General features: G+C 41.4%; 1 protein-coding gene across 5 annotated transcripts in view; it reads right to left on the bottom strand.

The window, feature by feature from the left end:
• LOC138964484 (glutamic acid-rich protein-like) overlaps positions 1–14226 on the bottom strand; it is a 266503-nt gene that overhangs the window by 71671 nt on the left and 180606 nt on the right. For all 5 annotated transcript variants that reach the window (XM_070336452.1, XM_070336453.1, XM_070336454.1 and 2 more), the window contains exon 4: positions 5749–5821. In XM_070336452.1, coding sequence (XP_070192553.1) covers positions 5749–5821 — 73 coding nt within the window. The remainder of the gene's footprint in view (positions 1–5748; positions 5822–14226) is intronic.

Below are 14226 nucleotides of genomic sequence, written 5' to 3'. Positions count from 1 at the left end.
TGCACACTGTATACAATGAGCAACAAGGTTTGCTTATTGTATACAATGAGCAAAACTGTTGCCCATTGTATACAATGAGCAAGACCATAAAGTTGCACATTGTATACAATGTGCACCGAGTGAGCAAGATTGTTGAATGGCGTTCAAGCTACACTGATATATGAATCATAGTGAATGGTTGAATGGAATATGTGAGTAAAGTGCTCAAATAACAATGTTTGTTATGTTTAAGCATTGTTTTAATTCTCATTTCGCTAAAACTATACAGTGCATTAGGAATTTAATTATTGTAAATTTATTAAACAATAAAAACAAATACAACAAATAATGTTGTTTCAACACACGCACACACACATAACATTCGTTCATAATAACGCTCACATTGTCATGTCATTGCTAATGAGAGCGTCGTTTTCACCGCCTTTCACGCTTTTGCTAATAACGCTCATGTTTTCATGTCACGCTAAAACATGGAAACAACGACAACAACGTACCACAGAGGTCACCTGCTTCTTTTTTAAGCATGATGGTTCTTGCATTTAGCAGATCGGGGGTGGCAATGAGAAGTACATTGAAGCCGAGCTTTGAAGCATTTGCATTTGTTTGTTGTGCATACTCCGAGGCAGTTACATTTAGCGTAGCCTTGGCCGTGTCCACGGCTGGTTGCGATGGCGGTCTCCCTGACTGATTTCGTCTTGTTCCGGTTTTCTTCTGGAATGTCATCTTGGGTGAATAACCTGCTCTCGTTGATTTCGAACTGGTTTCGACTGAATTTCGAGGCGAGTCGTCCGTGTCTTGTCGCAATGGTGTACATTCCTCTGTCGCGGTCCACTTCAGTGATGACTCCGAGTAGGTTTCTTTGATCACCTTTGGCTCTGTCATACATCGGTATAGGTACGCGCACGCAATCATTCACATGTGCAACTTTTAACTTTTTCCTTGCCGATTCAAGCATGTGTTTTAGCTGTTTTCTGCCCCTTTAATTTACAATAACTAAATTCTTAATACACTGTTTAGTTTTAGCGAAATGAGAATTAAAACAATGCTTAAACATAACAAAAATCGTTATTTGAACACTTTACCATTCACTATGATTCATATATCAGTGTAGCTTGAACGTCATTCAACAATCTTGCTCACTCGGTGCACATTGTATACAATGTGCAACTTTATGGTCTTGCTCATTGTATACAATGGGCAACAGTTTTGCTCATTGTATACAATGAGCAAAACTTGTTGCTCATTGTATACAATGAGCACGATATGCTGCTCATTGTACATAATGCGCAAATTGTACAGAATGGATACGACATATATATTTGTTTTGATATTGTCGTCCTTATCTTGACTATTATGAGTGGACTATTTGCGCCTCGATATTTTATTTATGTTCTTACGTGTTATGTTGTTTATTGTAATGCTTGATACACCACACCTGAGTTTCTCCTCGTTGAGATAATAAAGTGTTCTATGTCTATGTCTATGTCTATCTCAGATCTGCACGGCCCAGGCTTTTACAAAGGATAAGAACATCCCTCCTCTTGCACACATACCAACAATCAACATCCCGAACTGTACTTTAAAAAAAAAGAAAATCAGCTCACTAGCTCTGCTCACAAACGCATCCATGCTGTTCGTTTTGTTGTATGTATCCAAGCGGAGGGATGGCATAATCCCATGATAAAACCTGGCCACATCTCAGATGGTTAGCCGAACCGTTTACACGAGAAGGACTGTGCGCCCCCCCCCCCCCTCAATTATCCTCCCCCCGACCCAATGCTCCTTTAGCTCACGCAAAATTCTTTGCCCCCCCCCCCCCCCCCAAAAAAAAAAAACCCACCACCCCAACAACAAACAAACTACACGCGTGTTCCCTTTACACGGGCAGGACTGTGCTTTTAGATTCGCTTCACCACCTCAACTACCCCCCCCCCCTCCTCCTCTGTCATTCAACTCCGCCCCTAGCTTTATGTGATCGCAGTGCGACAGGTGTAGATCACAGTGATTGATTAATCCTGTCACCAGCTTGTCAGTTTTTTCTTTCCCTCTATGCCTGTTTCAAACACTTGGTTAGATCTATATCGCCGCTGCCTCTGCGCTCGTTTTTGGACTGACCTGGTTACTGATTTTCATATTTCACTATAAACTGAGTAGTTCTTTGATATGTCAATGGATACTGAGTAGTTTTTTGACATTTTAATCGATACCGAGAACATACATACACACGCACGCACCCACGCACGCGCGCGCACCCCGCACGAACGCACGCATGCACGCACGCACGCACGCACACACATACACACACACGCGCGCACTCGCGCACGCACGTAAGCACACACGCACACACAGTGCATGATTGTACACGTGCATCCTCTTCAGTGTGCAGGTGCAGACGACAGATGAAGGATACCAAAGTACGCAACGTGATACGAGAGTCCAGAGTGTCTATCAAATAAATATTATGTCACTGATACAGATACATTTCACTCAAGACTGCAAGGAGCTGTCTGATTGCCTTGCGCTTCACAGATGCCGACACATTATTTATTTTTATTTTAACTGATCAAAAGCAACTTTGAGCTCCCTGGACCGTCTGTAAAATAGGTAAGTCTGGCATCGGAACGAAATTCGGCTATACTGTGGATGGAGCAGCTGGCAGTGTGAGAGCACACCGGGACTAGGAACAGGTGTTAGGACAGCAACAACAACAAGTCAGCAAACAAAGGCCTTGTTATTCGTTTTGTCCAAATTGCCAACATCACTGTGTGAAAAAACACACACAATAGATGTAGCCAAGTGCACTTCGATTCGCTACCCTAAACACTCTAACCATCGCATAGTGAAGCAGCCTAGTACAGTACCGCAAAGTGGAGGTATCTACTCCGTAGCAGACGATACGATGATGCGCGCGCACCTCACTGGCGCAATTTCTAATATAATACCTTTCCCTATATATCTACCCAACTTCTATCTTTCAAAGTTCCTTTTATCTTTGATATGGTCCTAATTATATTTAGGTTTGTATAGAAGTCAATGATTAGGCTAGATGGCTGCATATTATTGTGTTATTTACGATAATGTTTCGAACTGACCAAAGCGTCACTTTGATTTTGACCGGTTTCATGTATCGTCAGTTGAGAGAAATTGATTCTCACAAACTTATCTTTGTCTTTTTGTTCATCGTTTTGTCATTTTTGTATCACTATTACAGATACCGTACCTATGTTGCATATAATTTTAGTTTGTTTATAAGGATTTGCTTGTAATACGTGATGCTTGGTAACTCGACCCCTCATGTTGGTATCTTCTCCACTGAAAGCTATAACCCGAAGACTGAAGACCAAAGTGCTTTACCCCACTTCTGATCCGAATCACCCCCCTCCTGCTAGGTAGCCTACACGTGCACTCAAGTTAACCTCTGCTTTGACCTGTGTGCCAGGAGTCGGATGGGAGAGAGAGAGAGCGAGAGCGAGAGAGAGAGAGAGAGAGAGACACACACACACACACATAGACAGAGACAGACATAGAATCCCTGCGCCTTGAATATGTGCGCGACATAAATTGCATAAAAATAAAAATAAAAACAATAAATAAATCCCTGCGCTGTACTGTACCCACGGAATACGCGCGATATAAGCCTCATATTGATTGATAGAAAGACAGAAGCGGATAGACTCAGAGGGAGACACAGACAAAGACATACATACAGAGAGAGAGAGAGAGAGAGAGAGAGAGAGAGAGAGAGAGAGAGAGAGAGAGAGAGAGAGAGAGAGAGAGAGAGAGAGAGAGAGAGAGAGAGAGAGAGAGAGAGAGAGAGAGAGAGAGAGAGAGAGAGAGAGAGAGAGAGAGAGAGAGAGAGAGAGAGAGAGAGAGACAGAGAGACAGAGAGACAGAGAGACAGAGAGAGACAGAGAGTGAGACAGAGAGAAAAACCTGTAACTGATCTCGTGAGAACGGTAACAAAACGAGACATGTCAGTTCTCCGAATGCATTGCAATAGATGACCGCTCCTGCGGCCATCAATAAACACTTTATGTCCCTAATAGGCTCTAGTTCCTGTGAGGACGTAAAACTTAAGTAACCATTGATAGTTTTATTCTTCTTCTTCTTCGTCGTTCGCTAGATAGTTTTATTATAAGAACCTTTTTTTTTTAATTCCTATTAACTCGATGTTCTTTAACTATGTTTGTAAATTGTTAGAGGATCTTTTAGTAGAAGTGTTTAACTGTCGAAGCTGCTTTTACCTAAGAGACCGACTGTATATTGTGCTGTTGTACTTGTCAGACTTGATTGTACCAAGTCCTTCACATGTTGTAATGCGCTTAGAGCCAAATATTTTTGTTTTTTGTAAGGGATAGGCGCAATATAAATACACTTTATTATTATTATTATTATTATTAACCAACCAACCGGCATAAGGATTCATTCGCTCATAGCAGCTGAACACCTCACTACATTTGCTTCTCTGTCTACGGGTTTTGCCTTCGGCCTCTACGTTTGCTTGCATTGTTTTCTTGTACAACGAATAAAAAGTTGAAACAAGACGCTTGGGCTTCGTTCTTATAATTATCCTTCCACTCCTCCACTACATAAAAGCAAAACAAAACAAGCGGCAAAGTTGGTTTATGGAATAGACGGGCGCAGTGGCGTGGTGGTAAGACGTCGGCCTCCTAATCGGTTCGAATCCCGGTCGCTGCCGCCTGGTGGGTTCAGAGTGGAGATTTTTCCGATCTCCCAGGTAAACTTATGTGCAGACCTGCTAGTGACTTAACCCCCTTTGTGTGTACACGCAAGCACAAGACCAAGTGCGCACGGAAAAGATCCTGTAATCCATGTCAGAGTTCGGTGGGTTATAGAAACACGAAAATACGCAGCATACCTCCCCCGAAATTGGCGTATGCTGCCTGAATGGCGGGGTAAAAACGGTCATACACGTAAAACTCCACTTGTGCTTAAAACATGAGTGAACGTGGGAGTCTAAGCCCATGAACGAAGAAGAAGGTTTATGGAATGTTTGCTTCGAGACAAAACGAAACATTCACGTCGTCCAAATGTTTTTTTTTAAATTTTTTTTTTCATAGCGAACAGACATACATATCAGACGCATAACAGAACCTAGCTGATCTGATAGGTGGACCAAACATACACGAGAAGGAATAATAAACATCTTTAAATTTAGGTGAGATTAATTAAAATTGACTTTGTGAAAAACTATGTCAATAATTATGCCAATGGGTGTTTAGTATGCGTCCAAGTGGATGGATGGGCAGATCTGATAGGTGGACCAAACATACACGATAAGGAATATATAAACATCTTTAAATTTCAAACTGTGAAACCTCAAATCTGCTATCAAATCAGACAGGTCCTTCAAAATGTTTGGCAATCAATGCACGTGCAACCTATAGCTTGACAAGTGTCAGGCTAACTTTAATTTTTTATTATTATTATTTTTAACCTTTTTTTATTTAATCTCCATACACATCCAAAAACAAAGAGACTGCCAACGTTCCAAAATTCAGAATCCAAAAACAAGAAAGGTAGGTTGTTGGAACGTTTGTTATTGACAAAACAATACATTCACAGATACTTAAAAGACCGTTGGGTCGAAATATCTGTGAATGTATTGTTTTGTCAATAACAAACGTTCCAACAACCTACCTTTCTTGTTTTTTGATTCTCCATACACATGTTAACAGATATATTCTTTGTACCTACACAATTATTTTGTTAGTAGGTGTGACTTACCTAAGGACTGCTTGCAGATGTCCTGCAAGGCCGTCTCCTTGGCCTGCTTCTGCTGCTTCTCCTCCTGTCGTTTCTGCACACAGGCAAACAACCAACAGGCTTAGTGGGACTCTCAGTTTCTCTCTCCGATTCTAGAATCTGGATACTTAATATCTGAAATCTTTGTTATTGAATAAGAAAGATTATTCCTTGACCATGTCTATCTGGAGCAGGGTTAAGCATTTTATGTCTCTATCTGTCTCCTACCCCTAGCTCTGTCTGTCTCTGTCTGTCTCCTCTGTCTCTGTCTCTCTGTCTCTGTCTCTCTCTCTGCCAACCCTTACTTTTTGTCTGTGAGTCTTTTCTGTGTCTGGCTGTCTTTCGAATGGCTGGCTGTCTTTTTGTACTTTGGTTAACTTCTGAATTGTGTGTCATGGGATAAGACATAATAATCAATATGTGTCTATGTCTGTCATAATTATGTCTGCATTTGGCTTGACTATGAATAGATTCTTACATTTTATTTACTTGTGTTTTCTGCGTCTGCCTGTCCGTGTGATTTGTGTGTCTTTTTTGGACTTTTGTTCACGTTCAAAATATTAGAAGTAGAAAAGGGTCGTAAGTGCCCTTAAATGCATTATTCAACGAGAGAACCTGACAGTTATTCGTAACCAAACGTCTGGCATCGGAGCGAGTAATAAGCACTGAAATCAGCAAGCACACGTCTTTGTCATTGAATGAGGCAGATATTTTTGGGTTTAGGTCTGTCGCAAAATGTATTCTTTGTTTCTGGCTCTTTTCTTCTCCCCCTCCCTATTAACCAACTACCCCACAGGCACCAACCCCGCCTATGTAGTGACAACGTTTCTTTCTTTATTTGGTGTTTAACGTCGTTTTCAACCGTTTAAGGTTATATCGCGACGGATAGTGACAAAGTGGTTGATGCTAAAACCCATAAAGACAAAAACAATCAGACACGAACGGACCACTAGTGCGACCCGAACTTAACAGAACGTGTTGAATTTATCATTCGAGAAAGAAAGGACAGCTGAATGAATTCTAAAATCAGAAGATTGTTGTTCTAGACTGGAAATAACAACGATAAGGTGAAACCAATATCAAATATGGATTGCAAGGAAAGATATAAAATACATATAATTATGAGCATGATGAGTGGCAAAAGGAGAGCTGCAGCCGTGAACATTAATGATACAAATTAATCTACTCATGGCAAAGAGTTGCTACGGTGGGTGTGTTTTAGGAGAACAGCTGAACACTATCATCCTTTGCTATTTTAAGCATAAACGGCTGAAACTTCACACATATCTTTCTTTGTTTTTGACTATCTGCCCCTCCATTCCCCCTTACCCCCTATCCCTATTGTTATTTTGTGCATGTACCACAACCCTCCACTCCTTCAAAGGCTGGGTAATTGTGCTCTCACAAACACTGATTAAGTTTGCTGTTGTCATTCTGAGGGCCACTCCTTGGCTTTTACCTGCATAGAATGAAATCCAAATCCACCAAGCGGCCTCACAGTTCTTGCTCTAAAGTCAGACTTTCGTAATAGTGGCAATTCTGTTGTTTTTCTTCAACTTAAAGATGCACGACTTATTTCGCTTTTGGATAGCGGTCCTTTGAAACATGAGCGGACGCGTGCAGCATGCACACACACACACACACATGTATACACACACACACACACACACACACACACACACACACACACACACACACACACTCACACGCGCGCACTAAGGTATACTTTCATTAATCAGTGCGACAATGTCAATAACACATACAAACTCGTCTAGCTATACTTTGAACTCTTGCTTACATTCAGCTGATCAACGATAGAAGGCCACTTCCGATTTATATCATAGACAAGAAAAGTAAGAATCGTCTTTGGAAGAATCATCACAGATCACGTTGCAAAGGATAGTTATTTTGCAACTATGAACAACAGCCCGCGATCCACATCTTCAGAATATATTTACGTATTATACCATGTTGGCAAGAAAAGCCAGGGGTACTCAGAAGCTGAACACTCAACAGCTAACATTGAATCATAAGGCACAAAAAAAAAAGGTGTGGTTAAGGTAACATAGCCAAAAAAAATAGGGTAGGAAGGTAGGCAATCACTTTTTTTTTTTTAACTTTTTTTTCTAATGTGTACAAATTAAACCTAGTTGACAGGGAAATAAGTGTGCGACTCGAGCGCTTTCGCTTTCATTGCGTTTTCTGCACTCGGTTTGGGTTTTTTTCGTGTTTTTTTTGTTGACAAATGTAATAAAAAGTTATAGGGTCGGCCCCTAAAAATAGGGTAGGTCGGGTTACCGTAACCACACCTATTTTTTTTTTAGGCCTAACCACTCTTGCATCATATAGGGGAAAAGGTACGGCTTAACTATCTATGTTGGTCCCTGCATGTTATCTCCGTAAAAGTGAAAGAAAAACAGGAATAAGACAACAAAGGTACGTTCATTAGACGTTAATAGGCAAAGACTTTCAAAGTTTTGCTCAGTACCTCCGATCTGTGCGAGCTTTTACCTGGGATAAGACTATCACCTCAAAAGTGCCTTTGAAACAATTAATTCATGGAAAAATACCCACTCTGTGCGGGAAGCAGTTCGGGAGTTTATTTTTGGTATGTGTCCAAGTGGTGGGAGTGGTCTTGTACCATGTAACAGCCTGGCCAGATGTAAGATAGCGAGCCCAATCGTTTACACGGGATAGACCACATGTGCCTTTGAACCAGACAGTATTAGTCCTTTGGATTGACCACATGTGCCTTTGAACCGGACAGTATTAGTCCTTTGGATTGGCTGTAATGTACTTTGTGACTTTACTTTGGGTTTCTTAACTTTGGTCATGCAGATGTAAAAAAAAAAATGTACTGATAATGCCACTGAGGACGATTAATATCAACTTCAGCAATGCATTGAGAGAAGAGAGAAAAGACATGGATCATTTTGCGCGTGCAGCGACAGTCAAAGTAAAGGCAGGTGGTGGCAGGCTCTTTGGCCTTCCAAGTAGAACAAAGACAAGTAGTGTGTTTTTGTTTTTTTATTGAGCACTTTTCTGAGTTAGTGCGTACAACTTCCTTGTTTAAGTGTTCTTGGATTACATGTTCTGTATGCTCCGTGCATTTACACATGGGTTTTTTTGTTCAACGAATGAACGAGCGACTCAGCGAACTAGCAAAACGCACAAACAAATAAACTGAAGAATATACACTTAATAGTTACAGACGCTTCCATAACCCTTCTGATTTGACGACACTCAAAAGCAAATATGCAGGAAAACACACAAGAATCGCATATACTCCATTCACCGAGAGAGACTGGCCAACAACGGCAATGTAACAATAACAATAACAATAACAGCACTTTATTGCCCATTAAAATATGACATAAAAAATGCAAAATTTTCTTCGGCACACCCTGCCTGCCTGTAAACGATTATAACAACAAAATGTATAGGACAACACACATAAAACATAAAACATTGGTTCATGTATGTAATAACAAGCACGCCTATCATATTTCCAATAACACTGACCTAAAGTGCTGTCCGTGTCATCTTTAAATTCACTAAATACTTTGACCAGCCAGTCTCTTGACACCCTTACACAAAAGAGAAACCCAAGCATTTTCAGCAGAGAAAAACAAAATCAGAAACGGGAATGGAGAACTGGGGTGAGATGTTTACCGAGTCACTATAGAATGTAACTTCTTGCAGCAGTCTCTCTCTCACTCGCTGTCTGGTTTTTTTTTATTTCGCAAAATATTCGGCTCTTAAAACTGAACAAATGAAACAGCTTCTGGAGAAAGGATATGAGGGGAAGCAGAAAAGGGAAATGAGATGGAGAAGACGGATGGAGCTATTAATGTCAAAAGAACTTTGACCAGTAAAAAAAAAAAAAAAAGCTTTGTATTGTAACCCCCCACACTAATAAACGACAGTGGACCGGGTTCACGTTTTCTTGACAGATTTTAATGGTGGAGGCAAACTCCCCTGTGTAAATAGGGACAAAGAAGAGGGACACAAGCAGTAGAAAAACTAGTGGGGAGGGCACAGAATACCTTTTGGGGAGGGTACTTTCTTTATTTTCTTTATTTGGTGTTTAACGTCGTTTTCAACCACGACGTGTTATATCGCGACGGGGAAAGGGGGAAGATGGGATAGAGCCACTTGTCAATTGTTTCTTGTTCACAAAAGCACTAATCAAAAATTTGCTCCAGGGGCTTGCAACGTAGTACAATATATTACCTTACTGGGAGAATGCAAGTTTCCAGTACAAAGGACTTAACATTTCTTACATACTGCTTGACTAAAATCTTTACAAAAATTGACTATATTCTATACAAGAAACACTTAACAAGGGTAAAAGGAGAAACAGAATCCGTTAGTCGCCTCTTACGACATGCTGGGGAGCATCGGGTAAATTCTTCCCCCTAACCCGCGGGGGGTGGGGAGGGTACTATCGTTCTCAGAATTCCAACACAACACGGGATGAGCAAAAGGGCACCTGTGCTTGTGTATGTAGCAATACATCGACCACAGTTCAAGCATGTCATCAAATTCAAAATCGGGGAGGGACAGATAGTAGTTAGGGAAAGGGAGGGGGGACCGGAGGTAGGTGGGAAGATTGGGTTGTGGGCGGGTAGAATGGTAAGGGTGGGTGGGGGGGGGGGGTGGTTAATGATATGTTGAGAAGGAGAGAGAGGAAGTGGAGGCAGCGATTTGAGGTTGAAATAGGGGTTGTAGTTTAACGAAATCCTTGACGACTGATTAAAAACAAAATCCACAAGTACCTTACCTCATTCATTCTTCCTTCTTTTCTCTCTGTGTCCCTCTTTTCTTTTCCTCGACGAAACTAAGACACAGGTGAAAACTGAGTCGAGTGAAGGGGGGGCTACTTTTCTATGGCTGTCATCTACTCCATAACAGCACAGCCAAGTTCAGAGTGTATGTGTGTACAACTCAGCTTAACGGTTCCCTGGAAAGCCTAAGCTCCGCCAAACCTTCAGGAGGGAAGCCCTCTCACGGTAAAGGACTGCGAGGAGAAACCCAGATACCTGTCTCATCTCACCCCATGGTCTGCTCCACAGAGCACCTTATTAAAGGTACAAACCCTCCTAGTGGAAGCAATCACAACACACACACACACACACACACACACACACACACACACACACACACACACACACACGCACACACACACACACACACACACACACACCACAAACTACAACAGAACTGACCCAGCTTTTTGATTGAGATTAGCCCATCTCTCAGTTGGGAACCATACCCAGAATAAACGGCATGATTGCTTTCTTCGCAGAGTGGGAATTTGTTATTGGATCAATTTTGCAAACTGACGTTAGTGCCGGCTAATAAATGAATTCATGAAACCAAAGCCCCACTTTGCACAGGAAAACAGTTGGCTATCAATTTCATATTTGCTCCATTTATTGGCCGGAGGTTGGTCTTATCCCAATGAATGAAAAAGCCTGGCAAGATCCGTTGTGGTTTATCTGATCTGATGGTTTACACTGTTCCTGTATAAACTTCACATCTTCTACAGACAATTGGTCTCACACATCATCAACATACAGCAAAGAAAGACACAAATATTCAGAAGAGATTACTTCTGTTTCTGAAAACTAGCAATGGAGTCTGTGCAGAAAGGACCAACTTTGATCTTTTCTTTTGGAGTTTTATCAAGAAGTACAAGTTAAACACTTTATCCCGCCTTGCCCTGTGTACCCTGACGCTCATAGGACACTTACTAAATCCACTAATAAAATCTGTGCAGGCTTTGCCCTTAGAAATCACAGGCATGGGAAGTCCACAAGTATTGAGAGAAAAAATATGTTTGTGTTTTTCCAAAACAGTAATGAAGCCTATCTGTTTAGAAAAGGGCAAGTTCGTGTCACATTGTTCCCAATGAATGACAGATTTGACTGTGCAGGAACTTAAAGGACAAAGTTTGGTTCTATTTTGCTCAAGAAGTGCAAGTACCGTTACAGAAAACTTGTTCTAAACCAAAATGCAACAGCTTCTTCTTCTTCTTCGTTCATGGGCTGAAACTCCCTCGTTCACTCATGTCTTTGCACGAGTGGGTGTTTACGTGCATGACCGTTTTTACCCCGCCATTCAGGCAGCCATACGCCGCTTTCGGGAAGAAAAAAGCAACAACAAAAACTGATGACACATTCTAATCTAGTCCATGAGACAGGTTTGACTGTGAGCTATCATGGTGGCAGCACGGAATAGCAGGACGGAAGCACGCTTGGACGAACTAATTCTTCTTGGGGTCCGCAGAGGGAGAGAAAAAAAGCCTAGAACTGCTCACTGGCACGCAGGTTGAGACTCGCCGGTGGAAAGACAAAAGATTATATTACACGGCACAGGGCTCAGCTATAGTGGATATACTTGTATTACACGGTACAGGGCTCAGATATAGTCCACGGTATCGGCCTGGAAGAGACTAAGCTCTCTGTTACACATAATCAATCGTACACGTATAATATAGGTTATGTGAGTATGTGTGTGTGTTAAGTGGCCGTGTTATGGCAACGGTGCTATATTGACGTGCCAAGCCCTGTCATATGGACGTATTTGCTAATCAGACGTGTGCGCTTGTTTAAGGATAGATTATACACACCTGCAGTAATGGAACGAGCTAACAATGAACGAGTTCCTTATATATAGTCGCTGAGAGCGTGTATTGTGCATAAGGGTTTTTATGATCCTGTGGCAATTAATACGTACGTGCACATGCACGCAACATTGGGACCTTGCAAAGAATAACTCCATATAACTCTTTTTAACCAATATTGTTTCACAGAAGAGGTATGCTTAGATATTTTAAAAAGCTCTAGGAATGGCTTCTTGCACCTTAACTTCCGAACTTTATTTTGTGAATGTACTAGCTAGTTTGCTGGTTGGTTTAACTGTGATTCTGTTTGTTTTTATGGTTCCTGTTATGTTAGTATCCGCCTCATCTTTTTCAATTTATAATGCTCCCTCCTGGTAGAAGCAGACCCGTAAACAAAACATTTGTAAATGTAAGACTGGATGAGGTGTATGACACATAATACAAATAATGTTACATTTCCTGTTGCAGACACTTTTATTTTTATGATGTAGATACATCAACAAGAAAAACAAAACACATGGCCAATTAAGAATGACGATAAATTGCGTAACAACTGGGCATTTTCTCGTGCTTGTATATTTAATTTGTATTAATATTTTACTTTATTTACGGAATAGTCTTGGAAATGTTTTAATATTTCTTCTGAATAATCAAACTGAAAGATCACGTTAGACGTCATTCAGTGTTTCGGATCATAACTACATGATACTAATGAAGGATGTGTAAAAAAGCAAGCCTTGAAGAAGAAAGGCCGTTCAATATCGAGTCTTAAAAGGTTCGGGTGCACTTCATGATCCTCTTTTGGTTGAATGGTAAAACACTGCTTGGTCTCTTTAGTGAGTGATTTGTTCCATGTTGTTGTTCAGTTGTGTGTGTTTGTGTCTTCGGAATGCTGTCGATTTGATTAGTCTGAAGCTTCCCAAAGGATAGTATTGAGGTTTTTATACATACGCACAGACACAGACAGACGCACACACAAAGACACAGACAGACAGACAGACAGACAGACAGACAGACAGACACACTGAAAGACAGACACACACACACACACACTGAAAGACAGACAGACACACATAGACAGACAGACAGACAGACAGACAGACAGACAGACTGACAGACAAACACGCGCGCGCGCTTTTTAAATTGCACTCAGACCTATACAAGATTAAATACAATTATGCATTCGCACGCATGAGAGCCCAAAATAGACGTAAATGTACGTCACGAACAAACAGATGGACAGAGACTGACGTGTCACACACACACACACACACACACACACGAACACACGAACACACACACACACACACACACACACCCTGGGGAACAAAATCGTTAATCTTTATGCCACAGTTATTGACAGCTCCATGTTCCGTGGAGCTGGTGGAGAGAGCAAGCAATGGGTATTGTTCGCCCTCGTTGGACGTAATGTGTTGACCTGTGGTCATTATAGCCTATACAGTCCTGTTGGTCTTGCCTTGCATCAACTGTATTGACCCCCGCAACGTCACCCTTTACCTGAATATTCCCCACCCTTACCTAACCCCACTCAGAATGTGTACTTCCCCCGTCCCCTAACCCATCACCCAGCAGTATACAGTACAATTGTACCTGTGATAGGAGGACCCTCTGATAAGAGGACACCTCACATGAAAGGACGAATAATCATTGCCAGGCAGATTAGATGCGTCGAAGACCATGTTCCATTTCCAATGTACTGTTTTCATTGTAATGGACAATACGGTGTTGGTATTTTTTTTATTGACACAATCATGCTGTGGTACCTTGGTCTCTTAGCATTACCAATCTCTACATGTCATAACAAGGTCACC

The sequence above is a fragment of the Littorina saxatilis genome, linkage group LG4 (assembly GCF_037325665.1).
Source record: "Littorina saxatilis isolate snail1 linkage group LG4, US_GU_Lsax_2.0, whole genome shotgun sequence".
NCBI classification, from domain to species: Eukaryota; Metazoa; Mollusca; class Gastropoda; order Littorinimorpha; family Littorinidae; genus Littorina; species Littorina saxatilis.
Note: the sequence above shows the minus strand (reverse complement) of the source record. Positions and strands in the feature narration are given on the sequence as shown.